The following is a 22,556-nucleotide window of genomic DNA, read 5'->3' as shown; positions in this document are numbered from 1 at the left end:
ACCGTCACGTACCCATGTCTTCATTAATTTGTCTTCTGGGTGGAGTGCCGGCTTCATTTCCCCGGCATGGGGAACCTTTCCGATTATAAAGTTCGAGATTCCTCCGATCAGGATATATCAAAACCAAGTTTAAGGTTGGTATATATTCATCGCTTCCCTTTTCGTGCTAGCTAGCTAGCTCTTAGTTTGTTTTGTTTTTCTCTACTTGAGCATTAATGCACTACACAAAATCAGCTGTGTGCGAATCTATATATATATGTGTGTGTGTGTGGATAATGCTTAGCTACTCACCGGTGAATCACCCCTCATGTGTTTCAATAACCACATACCACATCAGCTTTAATAACCAAATAACCCATGTTCTCTTGTATTTTCTTGGATCAACCATTAAATAACATTTTTATTAAAGCTGATGTGGTATGCTGTTATTGAAACACATGAGGGGTGAGTAGCTAAGAATTATCCTATATATATATATATATATGAATAAGAGATGGTCTGGGGTGTGACAAAAGAGGAGGAGAGAGAAGCCAGAGCCAAATACTATAACAGCACCATGTTGTACAACACTGAACGGTCACTATTACTTACACGTGTACGTGAGTGATAGTAAGTGGCCGTCCATTGCACTACAACATGCATTTAGCACCGCAGAGAAAGAATTTAGAAAGAGAGACATGAGGTCAGATACAGACTTATGTTCATATTGAAAAAAGATCTAACCATATTAAGAAACTAAAACTTTCAATACATCCCTTCACAGTTCACACTAGTGAAGAGGAACCTCCTCCACACACTTTTTCTTTTATATCTTAAAGAGAATTAAGTCCTATGAAATTTTTACTAGGATAAAGAAATCATATAATCTTATTGTTTTCCAATTTCCTTCCCTTGGGGTTCGTGGCCTGAAGAAACTCATCAAAAGATGTTGAGAAAAATAGGAAAGTAATATTTCAACCCAAATGTCTTGGTAATGAATGAGAAAGGGTAAAAGAGGTATCTTAATTTTTATAGAACTTGGTTAGAAATATATTCCAAAAGTAAGACTTGTTGTCCTCAAAAAAATTTTATAGGTGTTAATGGTCTTTAAGGTGCAAAAGTGGGGCTAGGTGGTAATTTTTCCTAAATCATTTAATCTAATGTCTTAGGAAATTTTAATTTCATTTCATTTCATTTCTCTTTTGTTCTAATGTTTGCACCAATGAGATTTTGAAATGCATCCATGCAATGTTTGTTGACCTGTGGAAATTAAACATAAGAAGAAAAGAATAATTAAGTTAAGACAAGAATGAGCAAATAGAGAACTATACTGTAATTAATAGTTGAGGGGGCATAAAATCCCATTGAGTCGAGTCCAGCCCAGGATTCGATTGAGGTGTAACAAATCTACTTTATGAAAATAAAAAGCAATTTCTTGCATCTTCAATGGTATAATTTTTTAAAAATATATATATATACACTTTTTTCTCTTATACTTGTCATTTGTAAAGTTTGAAAAAGTGCCCAACAGAAGGGCTCAAATCCCCTGCTTTGAGTTATCTTGCAGTCCCCTGCTGTGAGCTGATGAAAGGCCTTAGTTTGGCCACGTGTGCTTCAGTTTGTCTCCACTAAAATGGTGCAAAACGCATTATTCCGTTAAATCTGCCTTCCGTTAAACATCCATCTCTCGGCATTTCTGAAAAAGCCCAAAAGAGCCGGCTCTACAAATTAATTGAGCCATCTCCAAAAAATTGGGTTGAGTCGTCTCCACATTTCTTCTTGAGCCAGCTGTCCATTATTTTTTTTTTCTTTTATTTTTATTTTTTTTTTGCTTCGCAAGGAGCCGGCTCTAAAAATTCTGAGAGCCGGCTCCATATTTATTACGAGCCGGCTGCCAACTCAAAGAGCCGGCTCAACAACTTAGAGCCGGCTCCATTGAACTTCAAGAGCCGGCTCCATTAAATCCCAAGAGCTGTTAAATTTAGGTGTGAAATTAGTTTGGCAAAGGTGTGAAATTAGTTTGTTAGAACTGTGTGAATAGCTTATTTTGATGGTGAAGGTGATCAGTGTCCCTACTTATTAAACTTCACAATGTATTTTTTCTCATAAATATGACATAATAACATGTGAAATGTGTAATTGCCGCATACATGAGAAGACAAAATATTTGGATAACACATTGGTATCTAATGAAGCCAACTCAGTTAAAAAAAAAACAATTATGGAAGATTTTACATTCACTAGAATGGTTATTGAAGATTATAGAAGAAAATCCTACAATTAACCAAGATTTCAAATACGCTAGAATGCTTAACTAATGTCAATTTCAAGTAAAAAAAATTATAATTTACACTAACGGATAACAAATGAAATAATTAAAAAATGTTAAATTTAGGTGTGAAATTAGTTTTGCAGAGGTGTGAAATTAGTTTTACAGAACTGTGTGAATAGCTTATTTTGATGGTGAAGGTAATCAGTGTCCTTACTTATTAAACTTCACAATGTATTTTTTCTCATAAATATGACATAATAACCTGTGAAATGCGTAATTGCCGCATACATGAGAAGACAAAATATTTGGATAACACATTGGTATCTAATGAAGCCAACTCAGTTAAAAAAAAAAAACAATTATGGAAGATTTTACATTCACTAGAATGGTTATTGAAGATTATAGAAGAAAATCCTATAATTATCCAAAATTTCAAATACGCTAGAATGCTTAACTAATGTCAATTTCAAGTAAAAAGAATCATAATTTACACTAACGGATGACAAATGAAAGAATTAAAAAATGTTAAATTTAGGTGTGAAATTAGTTTTGCAGAGGTGTGAAATTAGTTTTACAGAACTGTGTGAATAGCTTATTTTGATGGTGAAGGTGATCAGTGTCCCTACTTATTAAACTTCACAATGTATTTTTTCTCATAAATGTGACATAATAACCTGTGAAATGTGTAATTGCCGCATACATGAGAAGACAAAATATTTGGATAATACATTGGTATCTAATGTAGCCAACTCAGTTAAAAAAAAACAATTATGGAAGATTTTACATTCACTACAATGGTTATTGAAGATTATAGAAGAAAATTCTACAATTAACCAAGATTTCAAATATGCTAGAATGCTTAACTAATGTCAATTTCAAGAAAAAAAAAATTCATAATTTACACTAACGGATGAAAAATGAAAGAATTAAAAAATGTTAAATTTAGGTGTGAAATTAGTTTTGCAGAGCTGTATAAATAGTTTATTTTGATGGTGAAGGTGATCAGTGTCCCTACTTGTTAAACTTCACAATGTATTTTTTCTCAGAAATGTGACATAATAACTTGTGAAATGTGTAATTGCCGCATACATGAGAAGACAAAATATTTGGATAACACATTGGTACCTAATGAAGCCAATTCAGTTAAAAAAAAAACAATTATGCAAGATTTTACATTCACTAGAATGGTTATTGAAGATTATAGAAGAAAATCTTACAATTATCGAAGATTTTAAATACGCTAGAATGCTTAACCAATGTCAATTTCAAGTAAAAAAAAAAAAAATCATAATTTACACTAACAGATTACAAATAAAAGAATTAAAAAATGTTAAATTTAGGTTTGAAATTAGTTTTGCAGAGGTGTGAAATTAGTTTTACAGAACTGTGTGAATAGCTTATTTTGATGGTGAATGTAATCAGTGTCCTTACTTATTAAACTTCACAATATTTTTTTCCTCATAAATATCACATAATAACTTGTGAAATGCGTAATTGCCGCATACATGAGAAGACAAAATATTTGGATAACACATTGGTACCTAATGAAGCCAACTAAGTTAAAAAAAAATAATTATGGAAGATTTTACATTCACTAGAATGGTTATTGAAGATTATAGAAGAAAATCCTACAATTATCCAATATTTCAAATACACTATGATGCTTAACCAATGTCAATTTCAAGTAAATAAATATTATAATTTACACTAACGGATGACAAATGAAAGAATTAAAAAATGTTAAATTTAGGTGTAAAATTAGTTTTGCAGAGGTGTGAAATTAGTTTTGTAGAACTGTGTGAATAGCTTATTTTGATGGTGAAGGTGATCAGTGTCCCTACTTATTAAACTTCACAATATATTTTTTCTCAGAAATGTGACATAATAACCTGTGAAATGTGTAATTGCCGCATACATGAGAAGACAAAATATTTGGATAACACATTGGTACGTAATGAAGCCAACTCGGTTTAAAAAAAAAACAATTACGGAAGATTTTACATTCACTAGAATGGTTATTGAAGATTATTGAAGAAAATCTTACAATTACGCTAGATTTCAAATACGCTAGAATGCTTAACCAATGTTAATTTCAAGTAAAAAAAAATCATAATTTACACTAACGGATGACAAATGAAAGAATTAAAAAATGTTAAATTTAGGTGTGATATTAGTTTTGCAAAGGTGTGAAATTAGTTTAGTAGAACTGTGTAAATAACTTATTTTGATGGTGAAGGTAATCAGTGTCCCTACTTATTAAACTTCACAATGTATTTTTTCTCATAAATGTTACATAATAACCTGTGAAATGTGTAATTGCCGCATACATGAGAAGAAAAAATATTTGGATAACAAATTGGTACCTAATGAAGCCAACTCAGTTAAAAAAAATAATTATGTAAGATTTTACATTCACTAGAATGGTTATTGAAGATTATAGAAAAAAATCTTACAATTATCCAACATTTCAAATATGCTAGAATGCTTAACCAATGTCAATTTCAAGTAGAAAAATATCATAATTTACACTAACAAATGACAAATGAAAGAATTAAAAAATGTTAAATTTAGGTGTCAAATTAGTTTTACAGAGATGTGAAATTAGTTTTACAGAACTGTGTCAATAGCTTATTTTGATGGTGAAGGTGATCAGAGTTCCAGTGATCAGAATTTTTAGAGCCGGCTCCTTGCCAAGCAAAAATAAATAAAAATAAAAGAAGAAAAAAATAATGGATAACCGGCTCAAGAAGAAATGTGGAGACGGCTTAACCCAATTTTTTGGAGACGGCTCAATTAATTTGTAGAGCCGGCTCTTTTGGGCTTTTTCAGAGATGCCGAGAGATGGATGTTTAACGGAAGACAGATTTAACGGAATAATGCGTTTTGCACCATTTATTGGAGCCCACAGACATATTACAAACTGAAGCACACGTGGCCAAACTAAGACCTTTCATCAGTTCACAACAAAGGACTGCAGGTAACTCACAGCAGGGGATTTGAATTGGCCATTCGAGGAAGATGGATGGACATTTCAAGTAGTCATTCGAGGAAGATGAATGGACATTTCAAGTAGTCATTTCCTTATCATGCATGGCTTTCCCATACCTCAAAAGAATAGATACATTATTTCCCCCCTTTTGAAAATAACTACTGTACGCTTCTTTTTTATTTATTTTTTTTATTATTTTTGGAAAAATCATCTTTTGTCAATCTAACTGTTTAATGATTTATTCCTTTATGTTACCTTAGAGAACACCAAATCAAATCGTTGTTTTTTAATTGAATGTTACGTTTGAAAGTACCGAATTAATACTTAATATCGGATAAAATTCAGCTTATACTTGAAACTAAATTTTCTTATATTCTAAATCCAAAATGCAGATTATGTGCTTGCAAACATAACTAGGTCAAACTACTAGATTTACTTCAATTTCAGTTTTATTTTATTTTTTACCTCTGGGATTTCAATTATGAGCTTAAACATTGGTATTTGATTTGCCAGGAAATAAATATTTATATATTTATCTCTCATCGATTTTCCTCCAATTGAAATGGTGATATTCTCTGATCCAATGGGTGAGATTCTCTTATGAAAGCAGCTGACCTGAAACCAAATCATCAGGGACTTCAACCATAGCAGATGATGAGGAAGCTGAACGCTCAATAGATGAATCGTTGCTTAGAATGATGACTAGTGAATGAATGTCTACGGGGATCAAAGTAAAACAAGAAGAAAGATGAACAATAGAAGACTACCCATGTTAGAGAAGAACTACATTGAAAATAAGGAAATGTTCTTTATATGTAACAAAAAATTCAGATTGAAAATATCATCGGGTGAAACGAGCAAAGGAGCAATGTTCTCGGAATGCATTTGACTCACTTCTGGATCAAGAAATAAGCAATGTTCTCGGAAATGCATTTGACTCACTTCTGGATCAGGATCCTCTCTTGTGTCTATCCTTTGCATTTAAATCGACAATGCAAGTACTTTAAATTGTTAAACGCAATAACTTCGTACAAGTGTGAAATTGTACAAGTGCGAAATTCTTGAATTAGATGATGTTGTGACATCCCAACACAATGTAATATGTTGCATGAGTATTGTATCTATCTTTGATGTAAATGTGTTGTACAAGTGTCAACATTATTATTGCATTTTGATATAGCATGTTACACTCCCAATTTATTATTAGTGCCTGGAATGATACAGGATGTGGCGCTAATTCAGGTCCCTCAAGAGCGCTAATCCATGGGAACCCGAATCCCCTCTCCTGTCTATAGGAAGCTAATCCAGGTCCCTCAAGAGTGCTAATCTATGGAACCCGAATCCCCTCCTCTGTCTATAGGAACCGGATCCCCTACTTTGTTTATAGGAACCCGGATCCTCCTGTCTATAGGAACCGGATCCCCTACTGTGTCTATGGGAACCCGGATCCCCTACTGTGTTAGGAGATTCTGTGCATTGGTGCAATGCATCTACATCACAATGTTCCCTTAGGAGATTCTGTGCATTGGTGCAATGCATCTACATCACAATGCAACACAACTACACTTCTATCACAATGCAACACAACTACATCACAAAATGTATGACTGTCACCGATAAACACACTTAATTTAAGGTTAGTTGGGTACATCCTCCCATATCCCCACAATGGCGGGAGACTCGAGCACTGGGATGCCTCTCTTACCGATCACAATACCAGGGAGAAGCTAATAAAATTCAACTTTTTTGTTAAAGGAAAAAAATGGAGAGGTCTAAGTTTGTGATCAGTTTCAATTGAATGCCACCAGACTGGTTCCAAAGAAAAACTTCATAAGAGCAGAGATTGAAACATACAGATCAAGTTGATATTTCCTCCGGAGTTCTAATAAAAACACAAAGTTGCATAATTTAACATAGACGAAAGCAGGCTGCCTCATGTATTTTGTTCTTAAATCCGAAATGCATTTTGGGCACTACTTGGCGAGTAACTGGCTACCATGATCCTTCAGCACCCACAGTTGGATTCTGAAAAGCCGAGAAATTCCAGAAAGTCTTCAATGCGTAGGGCGGAAAACTTGTTGCACCCTCTTCTGTGATTTTTGCTATCTGCATTTTCCAAATATTAATGCATTAAAAAAAAGCTATTAAAGTGCCACATCCAACCATTTTCTCCACTAATAGACATAGAGACAAATTTCAGCAGTTCAACACAAGCAATTGTTTTTTTAAGATGAAAAACAATCCTTGACATGGTTCATCTATAAGGGGCCTTTTCTTATTTTCCACCACAGGGCACCATATTTCACTCTAATATGACACACAACCGAATAATTAAGGCATTAGAAAGCCAACTACTTTCTGAGAACAAAATATAACAAGGACATAAACTCCTCAAGCACTTCCTATCTTGTATATGTAAATCACATCAGACGCATCAAAAAAGATTACTCAACGACTTGATGCTGCATAATACACATCAGGAACTTGAGAGACATCCAATCAAATGATACAATTGTGGAACAATCTTTTTTCAGTATTATTAGATCTCATGAAATAATTTTCTAAGACACAGAAGGCAAAGAAAGCAATTAGATGGTCTGGTTAAATTAATAAGCTCATGTTATGTAATGTCAATCTCCTTAAGTAGATGGTCTGGTTAAATTAATAAGCTCGTGGTATTTAATGTCAATCTCCTTAAGTAGGGCATATATCATTGCAGGTCTTGCACCAATATGATAATTGCCACAATCCCAGTTGCAGCACCTAAGAACCCATGCTTCACGTTAAGGCTTTTAGAGCTTTGACCCAATTCACTCCTGTACTAAAATTAGAATTATACCAATTGCATCAACAAAAAATAGGGATGCAAAAATACGGAATCTGGACTACAGGGAGGAGGGAAGTAGACATGGCTGAGAAAAAAATTCACAAAATTTTCTCAATTTTTTCATGAATATATGAGGATATCTCAAAGTTAGATTAAAGAATATAATGATATAGAAAATATCGGCATATAAATCAAAATATTGTAGAAACCTAATAAAGAGGGAAAAAATAAAAATACTTTTAAATTTCAGCTTCCTCAAATATTCAATAAGGCAGTGAAATTTAAAAAATTAAACAAAAACAATATACTAAACTATTTCACATGATAAACTATTTTGAATTTTCAGAATATATATATAGAGAGAGAGAGAACTTGAAACAGCCTACATGTTACAGCTTCGGATGTTCAAAAACCTCAGTGGACTAGTAGTTCAATCTAATTTTCTTTTCAGTTAAGAACAACTCATAGAAAACCCATAATTACAAGTCAAGAATATACTTGCCCAAATTATAAAATGCTATAGGGTACATATATATTCCAAGAGCCACCCGGTGAGTTAATAGTGAAAGAACCACACCTGAATCTTGTTAACAGCAGACCTATCACGATACAGAAGTACACGCATGCATTTCTCCAGTAATCGGACACCATCCTCAAAACTCAGGTTCTCATTCCATTCATCACGGAGAATTGGCCGTGCAAGGTGATTTCCAAATCCAGTTGCAACATGATTGTCCTCAAAATGTACACCGATCATACTAACCTGGATAAATTCATAATTATCAATATAAATGAGCCAAATTTCCGAACTTGAGATACTTTAGCACTAAGCATCAGGATAATGGATTAACCAAGGATTACCGTTCCAAGATACTTCTGTCCATTTTTAACTCCACCAAGTACAAGTGAATTCCACAGTGGGTTGAACTTGTTGCGACGATTGTACATCACCTGAGTTAAGTAGCTGTGCACCTCTTTAGGCCCCAATGAGTTCCCATCATCCCACATATTATCATACAAGCTGCAGATATGAAGCAGTCAGGACCAAGAGCCACTTAGGCAGAACTCAAAGAAACACTTGGAATCACTACCATCCCAAAATAATAATTGAAACAAAAAATAATGACATGAAGAAAGGACAGTATGGCCAATTCAGTATATGTTTAGTAGAGCCATTCCAAAAGACCAAATACTTACATAAGCTCATCAAGGTAACGTAAAATCTCCTGAAAATCACTAATTTCTCCACTTGCACCAATAAGGGAATGTTTCCCAACAGGCTTCACTCGCTCCACACTCTTATAACGCAGGGTTGACCCATAGGAACCTGTGAAAGAAGTATTAATCACATGACATGCAAAAAAAAAATAACTTTGTCATGATAACAATGCATACGAATCAGAAGCATCTCAAGGTATTGGAAAATGTGGTTCGTTCGTAATATTACAAGCAGAATGTGGCATTAGAAAATTTAGTCCCTGCTTTGAAGTAAAAGGAATTGAAATCTGCCTTAATAACAATGAAATTATTAGTTTTGATTTTCAATAAAAATTGAAATTATTAAGTCCCAGCCATCTCCAGGCACTAGTGCACCCACAAGAACTACTGATGCCTTTATCAAAGCCCCTTCAAGCATTGGACGCATAGCATGAGCACCGCTCTCCAGTCTCCACAGATTTCAGTGGATAAATTCTCCTACAATTGCTTCTAAGTTCTTATAGTTCCTTCAGTATACATTCCGAAGCTACTCATGGAGAAAATGATAAGATGAGCAACAAAATAAATAAAATCTGCCAAATATGTCTTTCAAATAACTTAATAAGAAAACAAAAGCTTCCCTATAAAATGTATTTTGTATAAAAATATAAACCTGCACAATTTGATTGGTAAGATAAATGACCAACTAATATTGAATATGTGTGAAGTCCCAAAAAAATAAATAAATAAATAAATAAATAACTAAAAAAAAAGAAAGAAAGAAAGAAAGAAAGAAAAGTGAGAGAGAGAGGGGGGGAGGGAGAAATTGTCTCATATGCATGCATTGGAAGGACAAGGATATTAATTGACATGTGTGTAATTAAGATGCCAGATGAATCAGACCGAACCCAACAAACCAACTAGGCAGTGGACTTCAGACCACAAATCCAAAACTTATTCTAACCAAATGATTGCAATGGTATATGCAGTAAATACACCATAACTTTATAAGTTATGACTTTCATTAAGCTGGCAATTCTAGGAAATAATAAATAATTTACAGGCACCTATTCTCACTGCTATGAAATTTGTACAAGAACCAGTGGAGTGGGACAAAATCTCTTGAAGTGGTGTTACTATTTACCAAACTAAAAGGAAGTAAGGAACTACATTCACAACAACTACAACAAAAAAGAAAGAAGGAAGAAGAAGAAGCAAAGGGACAGCTTATGTTACTATATTAAAAATTATGGAAAAGCAAAGTAAACCAAGACATAAAACTGTTATTATCCACAACCTTATCATTTATCATCCTTTATCTTGTCTTGACTCAGAGCTTTCAACCAATAAAATAGTAGGAAGCTGTAATATCATATCACGTATTTGAATAACTAAAGTACCACTGAATTACAATGTTGAGTGCATATGGTAGAAGCTTTGAGAAAAAAGAAAAAAGAAAAAGAAGTGCCCATATGAGCCACAAGGTGGAGTTGAAAGATCAAAAACATAGAATTTCCTTCATCAAAACACACCTGGCTAGAATTTATGCTACTTCTGTCTCTCAAGAAAAATGGATGAATGAAAAATTGGAATCTTTGCATCTTGAATTGGGTTTTGCGCCGCGCCCGCGGGTGGGGGTGGGGGGGGTGGGGAGAAATGAATAATAATACAGCCTAGACAACATGTCATTTCAAATTCAAAATATGGAGTTAAAAATTAAAATCTCAGATTCTGTAGATATGCATACAGATACAATCAATCTATGAAGCATATTTTGCCAAAATACGAACTTGGCAACAGCAATTGCTACAAAAGTAAGACGTGGACAAGACCAGAACTCAGACAAAAATTTGTACATACATATATATATTTAAATGTATGATCATATAATATAAGAGCAATATTTTTCTTTTCTAACACGGTAGGTGTCACACTACTTAAAACCCTCAAGCTTCACTTTAGTAGGCGGAGAGATACCTCCCAAGCTAATGGAAAGTGGAACTAAAAATTATAACATGATATAATTTTGTTTTGTAAATTAAAAAGTTACCAATAGGCCTGTGGCCAAGCGGTATCAGGCTCCTACTTCCCAAAGGGAGGTCAGGGGTGCGAACCTCAGTGGAGGCAATGTGTGTGAGTACCAACTAGGAAAAAAAAAAAATTTAAAAGTTCCCATTATTCATGTTTTGACCCCTTTGTTAATGAAACCTCTTTTTTAGCAAAAATAACTCATATTTTATGCTTTGTCAAACACACGAGGAGAGTCCAAAAGTATTATTGCAAATCCAAAGCGCACAAGTTTTCATTTTTTTCCTTTTCTGGTGATCAAAGTATAAAATACGAGTTTCTTATCATTCATATTTTATACTTCAACAGTTCAGCCATTAAAAACTTTGTGACATAGCACGGGGGCATTTTTTGTAAACCCAAAAGTTTCTATTATTATTCACAAAGCACACACTTAAAACTCGAATTTTTAGGATCAAGATAAATCCATGAACATCAATAGTAACAACAAAAACCCACAGTTATGTGCTACTCTGTAATGTAAACCATCCTACCAAGAACCTCTGGCCGTTTGAAGAATTTTACAGCTTTACACTGGCAAAAATCTTTTTTCAACAATGCAAGTAAACAGCAGCTATTCTATAGTGATATGGTAGAAGCATGCAATGGGGTGATCGACTTAAGTTGCCCATGAAGTGGTAAGAAAATCCTAGAGATCAAGTTAGTAGCTACCAAAACATGGTCATCCAAGGAATTAAATCCATGATGCAGTTGCAAAATCATCAATATTTAAACCATTTGAACTGGAAGGCAGCTATTTCCAGAGGGCATCATCTATAAGTTTTTCTAGTTCTAAACTTTTGCTTGCTAAATTATATAATTCGGGATTGGATATGATAACTACATATTCAACCACAACGTGAAGACCAAAATTGTCGTTCTACAATTTTATATGTAATAAGGGCATTCAGAAAATATAGAAAAGAAAAATAAATAATAGAGTGCAACAAACATGAAGCAATGTCATGCCATGACCCCCATCACACGCACGTTATTGAGATCAGAATATAATATATATATATATATATATATGTGCAAGTGATTACAAAAACCCAAAAAACCCAATGCCTACTAAAGGCTTATACACAAATTATGAACATTTAGAAGTTTACATCACAAATGGGTAAATTGCTATGAGAGCCGAAAGGCATCTTGACCCACAATGCAAGACATTATATTATGAGTGAGGAATCAAAGATATGCATCCAATTAACAAAATGAAATTCTTAAGAAAAAACTTCCCATCCAAGCAAGTATAATATTAATATCACATTATCAAAATAAAAAACAAAACAAATTAATTAATTAAATTTGATAGAAAAAAAAAAAATTAAATATATATCATGCCAACTCGAGTATGGAGAGTTTAAGCAGCTACCTCCCATGTCAGCAACCATGAGAATGCCATCTTTGTATTTGATGCCTATCACAGATGTACCGGTCACGTACGGATACCTGCATCAATACTCTACCCAAATTATGATTTCACAAACAAAACCCCGAAAAATAGTAAATTTCTTCCGTGATTGATGTGCGTATATATTCACACACACCCACCCAACCCCTAATGCCCACCATGGAGCTCAAACCCTCACCTCCCCAAAACCCTCACCTCCAATTTGCCCCAATTAGGGCCAAAACCTATGTTGCACAGTCACTGTAACCCTAATTTTCGAACTTCATATAGATCTCTAATCCCTTGATAGATGAACATACAAATATACATATATAGAGAGAGTACGAACAGTGTTCTCTCTGATGCTGCTGTTTCAGAACCCAGTAAAGTGCTGTTAGCTTGCGTAGAGTCGATTAACTGCATAGAGATTAGAAACAAACATGTGTGAATAAACGGATCTTTTGATTTGATAGAAACATGAAGAAAAGAGACCACCGATTTACGGATTGAAACTTACGTTCATTATGAATCGTCGATTTGGGAACCTTTTGAGAAAAGCAGAGCGAAACCAGGTTGCGAACAGGTACTCTGGTGTTGGCGCCTATATAAATAGTAATGAACTTGGTTTCCCTTCTCTCAAGAAAACAATTTTCTATGATTTATTGTTATTTTCAACCTGGGTGTTGCAAAGAATGGAGAGCGGGGAAGGAAAGGAAAGGAAACATGAGGAAAGGAAAGTACAAGTGAAGTTTGGCCTTTTTCTTTTTTTCATTTTTTTTTTTTGTTCTTAACTATATTATTCTAATTTCTATTTTATTTTAATTACAGTATTTAATGCTACTTCTTTTTGCACAAAACCTTATTCTAAAAATTTCACATTGGAGAACACCCGAAGGACTAGGGATGGCAACGGGGCGGGAATTCCATTCCCTATCCCCCGTCCCCAATGAATTTTTCAATCCTCATTCCCGTTTAAAATTTCGCCACCATCCCATACCCGCCCCCGCACCCATAATTTTTTTTATTAAAAACAAACACATTTTTTCTTATTTATATATATATACTAAATTTAATTTAGTAATAAATTATCATATATAAAGGTATATTAGTAATTTCACACTTAATCAGGGCGGGGCGGATTTACCCCATCCCCGCCCCCGACCCTGGTGGGGATTCATAATTTGCCCCATCTCCATCACTGTTTAGCTAAAAGGATCCATATCCCTGCTATAAAGGGGGCGGCGGGGCAGGGCTCCGGCGGAGATGGGAAATTTGCCATCTCTACGTAGGACTATCAATTTTTTTTTCACAAAACACCGTTGATAAAAATTAAATAAAATTTCGATTTTCTTTAAAATGATTTTCAATTTAGATTTTATTTTCTTTTTAATTTCCGAAAAATATAAATTTAAGAAAATTTAGTTTTTCTTTAAAATTAAATTTATTATAGGTTTTATTTTTTAAAAAAATAAAATTCTTAAAATTATGCACAATTAAAGTGTTGTTATGATGACAAAAATGCCCCTTAGTATAAATTTAAGAAATTTTATATTTTATTTAAAATATTTTTTCATCTTAGGTTTTATTAATTTCCAATATAATAATTTAATTAAAACAAACTCAAGGTATTTTCATTTTCCTAAAGACACATCTGGTTGTTTTAAAAAAAAATAAAAAATACAAACATAATCTATTTAATTTTTTAACAATATTATGTTAAAAATTGACATAGTTTTTGTAATACCCCTAATTTTAAAAAGGATATCCTGGGGATTTTAATTTAGTAGTTAATTGCATTTTATTTGATTATGTGTGATTAGTTGAATTAATTTGATTATTTAATTGTTTAAGTGTTTTAATATTTATTTGAGTTAATTGTTTTGATTTAATTTATTTAATTATAGTTAATTATTTAAGTGGTAAATTTATTTGTTTTGTTTAATTTGGTTTTCACGGGACTGTATGGGACACATATAGTTATATTAGGGTTTCAATTATAGCCGGCAATGTATATATCATAGGTCGGTTTATGGGCCAAGGAGGGCTCTGTCTCTATTAAACAAGGATTAGGGTTTGGGATTTGTACGCCTATATATATACATGCTTCTTGGTATTAAGGATTGGAAAAAAAAACTCTACTCGCGTAACATAAAAACAGAGAGATACAGAGTGAGGTTTTGAGAGAACAGTTTTTGTTTGGTGTGGGATTCGACGGGGATTTCAAGGTTGGACCTAGGAGAAGGGAAGGGCAGAGGTATTAGGAGGCTAGACAGTGTTGCAGTGGTTACCGGACATTGGGAAGACGGCGACAAGTTTTGAGTCCAAAACTTCAGGCAAGTTCTTTTCTTCCTCCTTCCCGTTGGCCTGTGTTCTGTGCACCTAGCCATACTCTAGGGTTTTAATGGATCAATAATTGAATTAAGCATGTTTTTATATGTCAATTTAACCTTATCTTTGCCTTGAATAAATTCGGTGATGGGTTTTGAAAGTTCATTACAGTAGTTGTTTTTCCTAAGCATGATTTGTCTGTGGAACTTGTAGTTTTGTTTTTGATTTCAACTATTGTAAACACTCCATGGGGATTATACCGGACATAGTTAGGACCCTTGGGAACGGTCTAAAACTAAATAGAACGGGTGGGAAGCGGCAGGCGTTGAAGAAGAAGGTCGCAGAAGTCACAGACGGACAGACGGTTCTCAGAGAGGGAGAGAGCCGGCTCCATGGAGGAGGGAGCCGGCTCCCCCCTAGTGTAGAGCCGGCTCTAGGAGGTGTAGAGCCGGCTCTACCCAAGTAGAGCAGGCTCCAATAAAAATTGGAGCCGGCTCCCCCTTTGTTCATAACCTGTTCTCGCTCAGTTTGCTTCCGAAAGGTGTTTAATGCACTGTTTGAAGCTGTTGTGTGTTGGAACTGTTTAAAAAAAATATTGGGACTTGCCATGGTGATTAAGAAGTTAACTTTGGGTATTAAGAGGTCTTTTAATTGATTAAAGTTTACCTCTAAATTAACGGAACAAACTGTATAAAATTTATGCACATTGTACACGATTAAGGGATGGAAGAAGACTTAATTGCTCAAGCTTATTTTTGAGCATTCTAGTGGGATCTAATATGTTTATAAATTGTTCTAAATACATTATAGGGTCATTGATGTATCGAAGTTGACCTATGCATGCTTTGGGGGCTAATTGTTGAAATAGTAAATACTTTCTGCAATGATATGGATTATCGTTTGGATTTTTAATTGCTAGAACATCAAATATCTTCCTGCAATTATTTGGATAATGTTTTGGAATGTAATTTACTAAATTATGATTTCTATACTGTAATTGGCATTGATATGGAGGATTGTATGCACCGGTATGGGACGGTGGCATACTAGGGATGGTTTAGCTTCAAAACGCTAAGACCTAACCTAATGGATTAATGGAATGGATTGTAAGATATCGAATCCTAATTGTGAATAAGTCAGATCAGCTGTAACCAAGTTGGATGACTTCCTGGATTAACGGATGGTAGTTAAGTCATATCCACTGAATAAGTTGAGTGACTAACTAGTTGGTTTATTGTAGGTCAGTTTAATAAATTGTTAAACTGCTTACCCTGGATTTGGACGGACTTTATATATATGTTTATGGTACCACGAGTTGAGCTTGAGTCTCAGACTCGTTGGTTAGGGTGCGTATATGCAGTGGATGCGTAGCTGGTTATAATAGGTTGAGGCGTACCCTGTTAGGTCTAGGTACTCATGCCCACCTTTGGGTGCGTATTCGCATGTTGCCTTCTATTCAGGTTGAGACCCCTATTATAGACTAGTGAATGTCCCTTAGTGTGGATATATTTATACGTATGGACTAGATAGATATTGTGAGATGTCTACGGTGTATCTGCGTATCGGGTCACTGTATGGATTGCAGTTAGATTAGAACTTGCTCGTGGGTCTGACCCACTCCTTTATTATTCTTTTCAGGTACAGGACGGTTCCAGCCTTAGAGCTTGATCGTGCTTGTCGAGGACAGTCTCACTTTCACCGGATTACGTAGGACTTTCCCCGATGTTTCTAGTATTACCTATTTTCAGTTTCAGTCTCAGTTGAATTTTTAGTTAGGGGTCCATCAGCGGATTCCCAAGTTGTAACTTTGAAGTTTTGAAGGATTGGAGTTTCAATTTGCAGTTACACATGAAGGATTTTATAATTATTATTTCTTGCAGTTTTATTCTATCTTTATTGTTCTTTTTGTCATCTGTGTTCGTTTTAAAATACTTTAATTGTTTGATATTCCCTCGGGTTTGGGCCTGGGCCTGATCAACCCGTGTCTCGGATCCGAGGGGTATCACAGTTGGTATCAGAGCACTCCAGGTTCAAGTGTCTCTAGGACGTTTCGTATTAAGACTTCCGCGTAGCGTTTTTTTTTATATAGAGCTCATGTTTAGGATTCGTTGAATTCTTTTACGGTTCGTTTAAACTCGTACTGATGTCTGTCTTTCTATGTTAACAGCATGGTTAACACTGGAAGAGGACAGAACATGAACAGTCGACAGAGGAGAGCGGCACGTAGACAGCAGGAACGTCTGCAACGTCGGCAAATAGAAGAAGAACAGCAAATGCCAGGGTTTCAGGAGGAGCAGGAGGAAGTTCAACAGACTCAGGGTCGGGACAGAGATCCAGAGATTCCTCCACACCTCAATGACCTTGTTGCTCGGGCTATAGAGGCTGGGGTAACAGCTGCACTCCAGAACCAACCACAGGTTCAGCAGGCACCTGTACCAGCACCAGTAGTTCAGACGGATTCTTGGGGAAAGGCTAGGAGCTCTTTCACAAAGGGGAGTCCACCTGTGTTCTCAGGCTCCACCGATGCGAGAGCAGCTCACCAGTGGAAACAAGACATTGAGCGTCATCTTCGTTTGGTTCAGTGCACAGAGGTTCAAAAGCAGATGCTTGCTACTTTCAAGCTAGTTAGGGATGCACTACAGTGGTGGGAGTCAGTTACCACCCCAGAGGAGAGGATGACATTGACTTATGAGGAGTTCAGTGCTCGCTTTGAGGATAAATATTTTCCCTATGCAGTCAGGGCAGCTATGAAGACCGAGTTTCTAAATCTGCAGTAGGGAAACATGACAGTGGCGGAGTATGAGCAGCAGTTCACACGCTTGTCTCTCTTTGCACCGGAGGAGGTGGATACAGAGGAGAAGAAGCGCAACAGTTTTGTCAAGGGACTGATGTGGTCTATCAAGAGAGCTATTACAGGTAGTCCAGCCTATACTACCTATGCTCAGGTGGTAGACGCCGCTCTACAACAGTATCAGTTAACTGTGGACATCAGACAAGCTCGTGGTGAGAAGCGGGGAGATAAAGACTCTACTAATCAGTCAGCTGAAAAGGGGAATGGCAATGGTCACCGGCAGAATGACAAAGGCAAGTTCCAAGGGCAACAGCCTTGGAAGAAGCACAAGGGTGGTTCAGATGCTCATCGGAATGGGGCACCTATTCAGAGGCAACAGAATGGGGGACCACAGGCAGGACAGGGTCAGCCACAGGCTAACCGACAGAGGAGGCCATTTGGTACTTTCCAGGGTAGTTGTTACACTTGTGGAGAGTATGGTCATACCACCAGGTAGTGTCCTAAAGCGGGACAGGGACAGGGACAGTATGTACAGCAGGGACAGAGGGCGCCAGTGCCTCTACCAGCTCCACAGGTTCCACGGATTCAGGGACAGACACATCTGGCTTTACCGGCACCGCCGCAAACTCAGGGACAGGCACCACAGCAGTTGCATTATGGCAGGGTATATAACCCCAAGCCACAGGATGTTCAGGCACCTCAGACTATTGAGGGTAAGTTTCCTATTCATGAGTTACATGGACGTGTTTTATTTGATACGGGTGCTACACACTTATTTGTAGCTAGGACTTTTGTTGCTTTATCTGGGATGAGGACGAGGGTATGCACTAGACCTCAGGGTATTTCTACACCATTGGGTGATACAGCTATTATACATGAGAGTGATGGGCCTGTTACACTAGATATTGGCAGACTCAGATTTCTAGCCAATCTACTGGTCCTGGACATGCACACTTATGATGTGATACTTGGGATTGATTGGTTGTCTCACTACCATGCCCAAGTTGATTGTTTTGATAGACCTATTATTTTTACCATACCTGGTCAGGATATGTACGTAGTAGCTATGCCACGTTCTAAAGGAGGCTGTAGCACCTATTTGTTCCATATGGAGGAGGAAAAGGATGAGGGGATTACTGTGTCATTGGATAACATACCAATTGTACAGGATTTCCCGGATGTATTTCAGGAGATTCCAGGGTTGCCACCTAGTCGCGAGATTGATTTTGTGATAGACTTAGGCACTGCGCCTATTGCTAGGGCACCCTATAGGATGGCACCGGTAGAGATGAGAGAACTGGGGGATCAGATTCAGCAGTTACTCAGCCAGGGTTTTATTCGTAGGAGTACATCACCTTGGGGAGCACCAGTTCTATTTGTGAAGAAGAAGGATGGTTCGCTTCGTCTGTGTATAGATTACAGGGAGTTGAACAAGGTTACGATTCGTAACAAGTATCATTTGCCCAGGATTGATGACTTGTTTGATCAGTTAAGGGGAGCCACATACTTCTCCAAGATTGATCTGCGTTCTGGGTATCATCAGCTGAGGGTTAGGGAGCAGGATGTTCCTAAGACAGCGTTTCTCACGAGATATGGTTCTTATGAGTTTCGTGTTATGCTGTTTGGGACGACTAATGCACCTGCAGTGTTCATGGACTTAATGAATAGAGTCTTCCGGGCTTATTTGGATCAGTTTGTTATTGTCTTTATTGATGACATCTTGATCTATTCTCGGTCGGAGGACGATCATGCTAGACATCTTTGCATAGTCTTGCAGACGCTTCGTGGACACCAGTTATATGCCAAGTTCGAGAAGTGTGAATTTTGGCAGCGGGAGGTGAAATTTCTGGGTCACGTGGTGTCAGAAAAGGGGATCGCAGTGGATCCGGCCAAGGTCTCGGCGGTGGTTGAGTGGGGACAGCCTACATCACCTACAGAGATTCGGAGTTTTCTCGGTCTGGCAGGATATTACAGGAGATTCATCCGGGGGTTCTCCAAGATAGCAGGACCACTCACTCATCTGACCAAGAAGGGTGTACAGTTCATGTGGGATGAACACTGTCAGCGAGGTTTTGATAAGTTGAAAAGGAAGCTGACTTCTGCACCGGTTCTGGCTACTCCGCAGAACGGGATAGAGTATCTTGTTTACACAGATGCATCGTTGCAGGGTCATGGATGTGTATTGATGCAGGAGGAGCGACCGATTTCTTATGGATCTCGGAAACTTAAGCCTCATGAGCTTAATTATCCAACACATGATTTGGAATTGGCAGCAGTGGTCTTTGCCTTGCGTATTTGGAGGCATTATCTGTTGGGTGAGTCCTTCAGATTATTCAGTGATCACAAGAGTTTGCAGTACTTGTTCACTCAGCGGAATATGAGACAGCGCAGATGGTTGGAGTTTGTAAAAGACTATCATTTTTCTATACAGTACCATCCAGGGAAAGCGAATGTGGTGGCGGATGCACTCAGTCGCCGACCTGTTGGTAGTCTTTCTGCTCTATTCACTACTGAGTGGAATGCTTCGAAGAATGTAGATGAGTTGTCAGATGCTTTTATGGCTTGCATGGTGGTTACACCTTCCATCATTCGCAAGGTTTTGCAAGCACAACTCACTGATCAGCAATGTTTCGACAAGGTCACAGAGATAGCTTCCGGAGAGGTTCCATTCTACTATGTTGGGGCTGATGGAGGTTTAAGGTACAAGGGACGGCTAGTGGTACCTTCTGCTGATAATTTGAGGAAGGATGTGATGACTGAGACTCATCACTCTGAGTTCTCTGTTCATCCAGGAGGCGATAAGATGTATTAAGATATGAAGCGGCAGTTTTGGTGGGCAGGTTTGAAGAGGGACATTGCTCTTTTTGTTTCTCAGTGTAGTACTTGTCAGATGGTTAAGATTGATCATCAGAGGCCGCCAGAAGCTCTACAGTCACTACCAATTCCGGAGTGGAAATGGGAGAGCATATCTATGGATTTTGTGGAAGGGTTGCCAAATTCTTTCAAGGGGCATAATTCCATATGGGTCATTGTGGATAGGTTGACCAAGTCAGCTCATTTCTTGCCTATTTGCACTGACTACACTTCGGAGTAGTTGGCGAGGCTTTACATTTCAGAGATTGTGAAGCTACATGGCATTCCATTGTCTATTATATCGGACAGGGATTCGAGCTTTGTATCTGGATTTTGGAAGAGTTTTCAACAGGCTTTAGGTACGGAGTTACACCTTAGTACTGCTTATCATCCTCAGACTGACGGACAGACTGAGAGGGTGAATCAGATTATGGAAGATATGCTTCGGTCGTGTGTGGATTTCAAGGGCCACTGGGAGGACTATTTTCCACTTGTGGAGTTTGCTTATAACAATAGTTTCCAGAAGACTATTGGGATGGCACCTTTTGAGGCGTTATACGGTCGACCGTGTCGATCACCTGTTTGTTGGATGGAGGTTGGAGAGAATCGATTCTTAGGTCCTGAGTTCATCAAGGATACCTCTGAAAAGATTGCTCTTATTCGAGATCGCATGCGTACTGCCCAAAGTAGGCAGAAGAGCTATGCTGATCGTCGCACTCGTGCTTTGGAGTTTCAGGTTGGGGATCAGGTTTTTCTTAAAGTATCTCCTATGAAGGGTGTTATGCGCTTTGGGAAGAAAGGGAAGTTGTGTCCGCTGTTTGTCGGTCCATTCATGATTACGGATCGGGTTGGAGCTGTTGCTTATCGGTTGGCACTGCCGGATAATTTTGACCGCGTACACAACGTATTCCATGTGTCCATGTTGCGGAAATTTCTGCGCGATGAGGATCGGTATCAGCATATTGATGTTGCGGAGATTGAGTTGCAGCCAGATGCAACTTATTTGGAGCCACCGTGTCGTATTGTCGACCGTCGGGATCAAATCTTTCGTAATAAGGTTATCCCATTAGTTCGTGTGCAGTGGAGTCATCACAATGAGGCTGAGTCTACTTGGGAACGGGAGGATGTCATTCGCTCGCAGTTTCCTGAAATACTGGAAGAAGGTAAGAGCGAATTCCGAGGAAGGAATTCCTTTTGTTAGGGGGGAAGAATGTAATACCCCTAATTTTAAAAAGGATATCCTGGGGATTTTAATTTAGTAGTTAATTGCATTTTATTTGATTATGTGTGATTAGTTGAATTAATTTGATTATTTAATTGTTTAAGTGTTTTAATATTTATTTGAGTTAATTGTTTTGATTTAATTTATTTAATTATAGTTAATTATTTAAGTGGTAAATTTATTTGTTTTGTTTAATTTGGTTTTCACGGGACTGTATGGGACACATATAGTTATATTAGGGTTTCAGTTATAGCCGGCAATGTATATATCATAGGTCGGTTTATGGGCCAAGGAGGGCTCTGTCTCTATTAAACAAGGATTAGGGTTTGGGATTTGTACGCCTATATATATACATGCTTCTTGGTATTAAGGATTGGAAAAAAAACTCTACTCGCGTAACATAAAAACAGAGAGATACAGAGTGAGGTTTTGAGAGAACAGTTTTTGTTTGGTGTGGGATTCGACGGGGATTTCAGGGTTGGACCTAGGAGAAGGGAAGGGCAGAGGTATTAGGAGGCTAGACAGTGTTGCAGTGGTTACCGGACGTTGGGAAGACGGCGACAAGTTTTGAGTCCAAAACTTCAGGCAAGTTCTTTTCTTCCTCCTTCCCGTTGGCCTGTGTTCTATGCACCTAG

General features: G+C 37.1%; 1 protein-coding gene across 1 annotated transcript; it reads right to left on the bottom strand.

Moving 5' to 3' along the window:
* Positions 1-7,050: 7,050 nt before the first annotated feature.
* LOC132306989 (proteasome subunit beta type-4-like) lies at positions 7,051-13,433 on the bottom strand. The gene is made up of 7 exons (XM_059804624.1): positions 13,245-13,433; positions 13,077-13,144; positions 12,710-12,786; positions 9,265-9,394; positions 8,929-9,088; positions 8,645-8,830; positions 7,051-7,346 (listed from the first exon to the last, which is right to left on the bottom strand). The coding sequence occupies exons 1-7, from the start codon at positions 13,248-13,250 to the stop codon at positions 7,233-7,235; spliced, it is 741 nt and encodes a 246-aa protein (XP_059660607.1). The 5' UTR covers positions 13,251-13,433; the 3' UTR covers positions 7,051-7,232.
* Positions 13,434-22,556: the final 9,123 nt, after the last annotated feature.

The sequence above is a fragment of the Cornus florida genome, unplaced genomic scaffold (genome assembly GCF_030987335.1).
Source record: "Cornus florida cultivar Cherokee Brave unplaced genomic scaffold, ASM3098733v1 CherokeeBrave_3.0.0_Hap2_Chr05, whole genome shotgun sequence".
Classification (NCBI taxonomy): domain Eukaryota; kingdom Viridiplantae; phylum Streptophyta; class Magnoliopsida; order Cornales; family Cornaceae; genus Cornus; species Cornus florida.
This window is presented reverse-complemented; position numbering and strand designations above follow the sequence as displayed.

What these genes read in the sequence shown, in the direction of transcription:
- LOC132306989 (XM_059804624.1), bottom strand. An exon ending in GCAGCATCAGAGAGAACACT is followed by an intron (nt 12,787 to 13,076) that starts GTTCGTACTCTC and finishes GTATTGATGCAG; the next exon opens with GTATCCGTACGTGACCGGTA. An exon ending in CTGCTGTTAACAAGATTCAG is followed by an intron (nt 7,347 to 8,644) that starts GTGTGGTTCTTT and finishes TGGAAAATGCAG; the next exon opens with ATAGCAAAAATCACAGAAGA.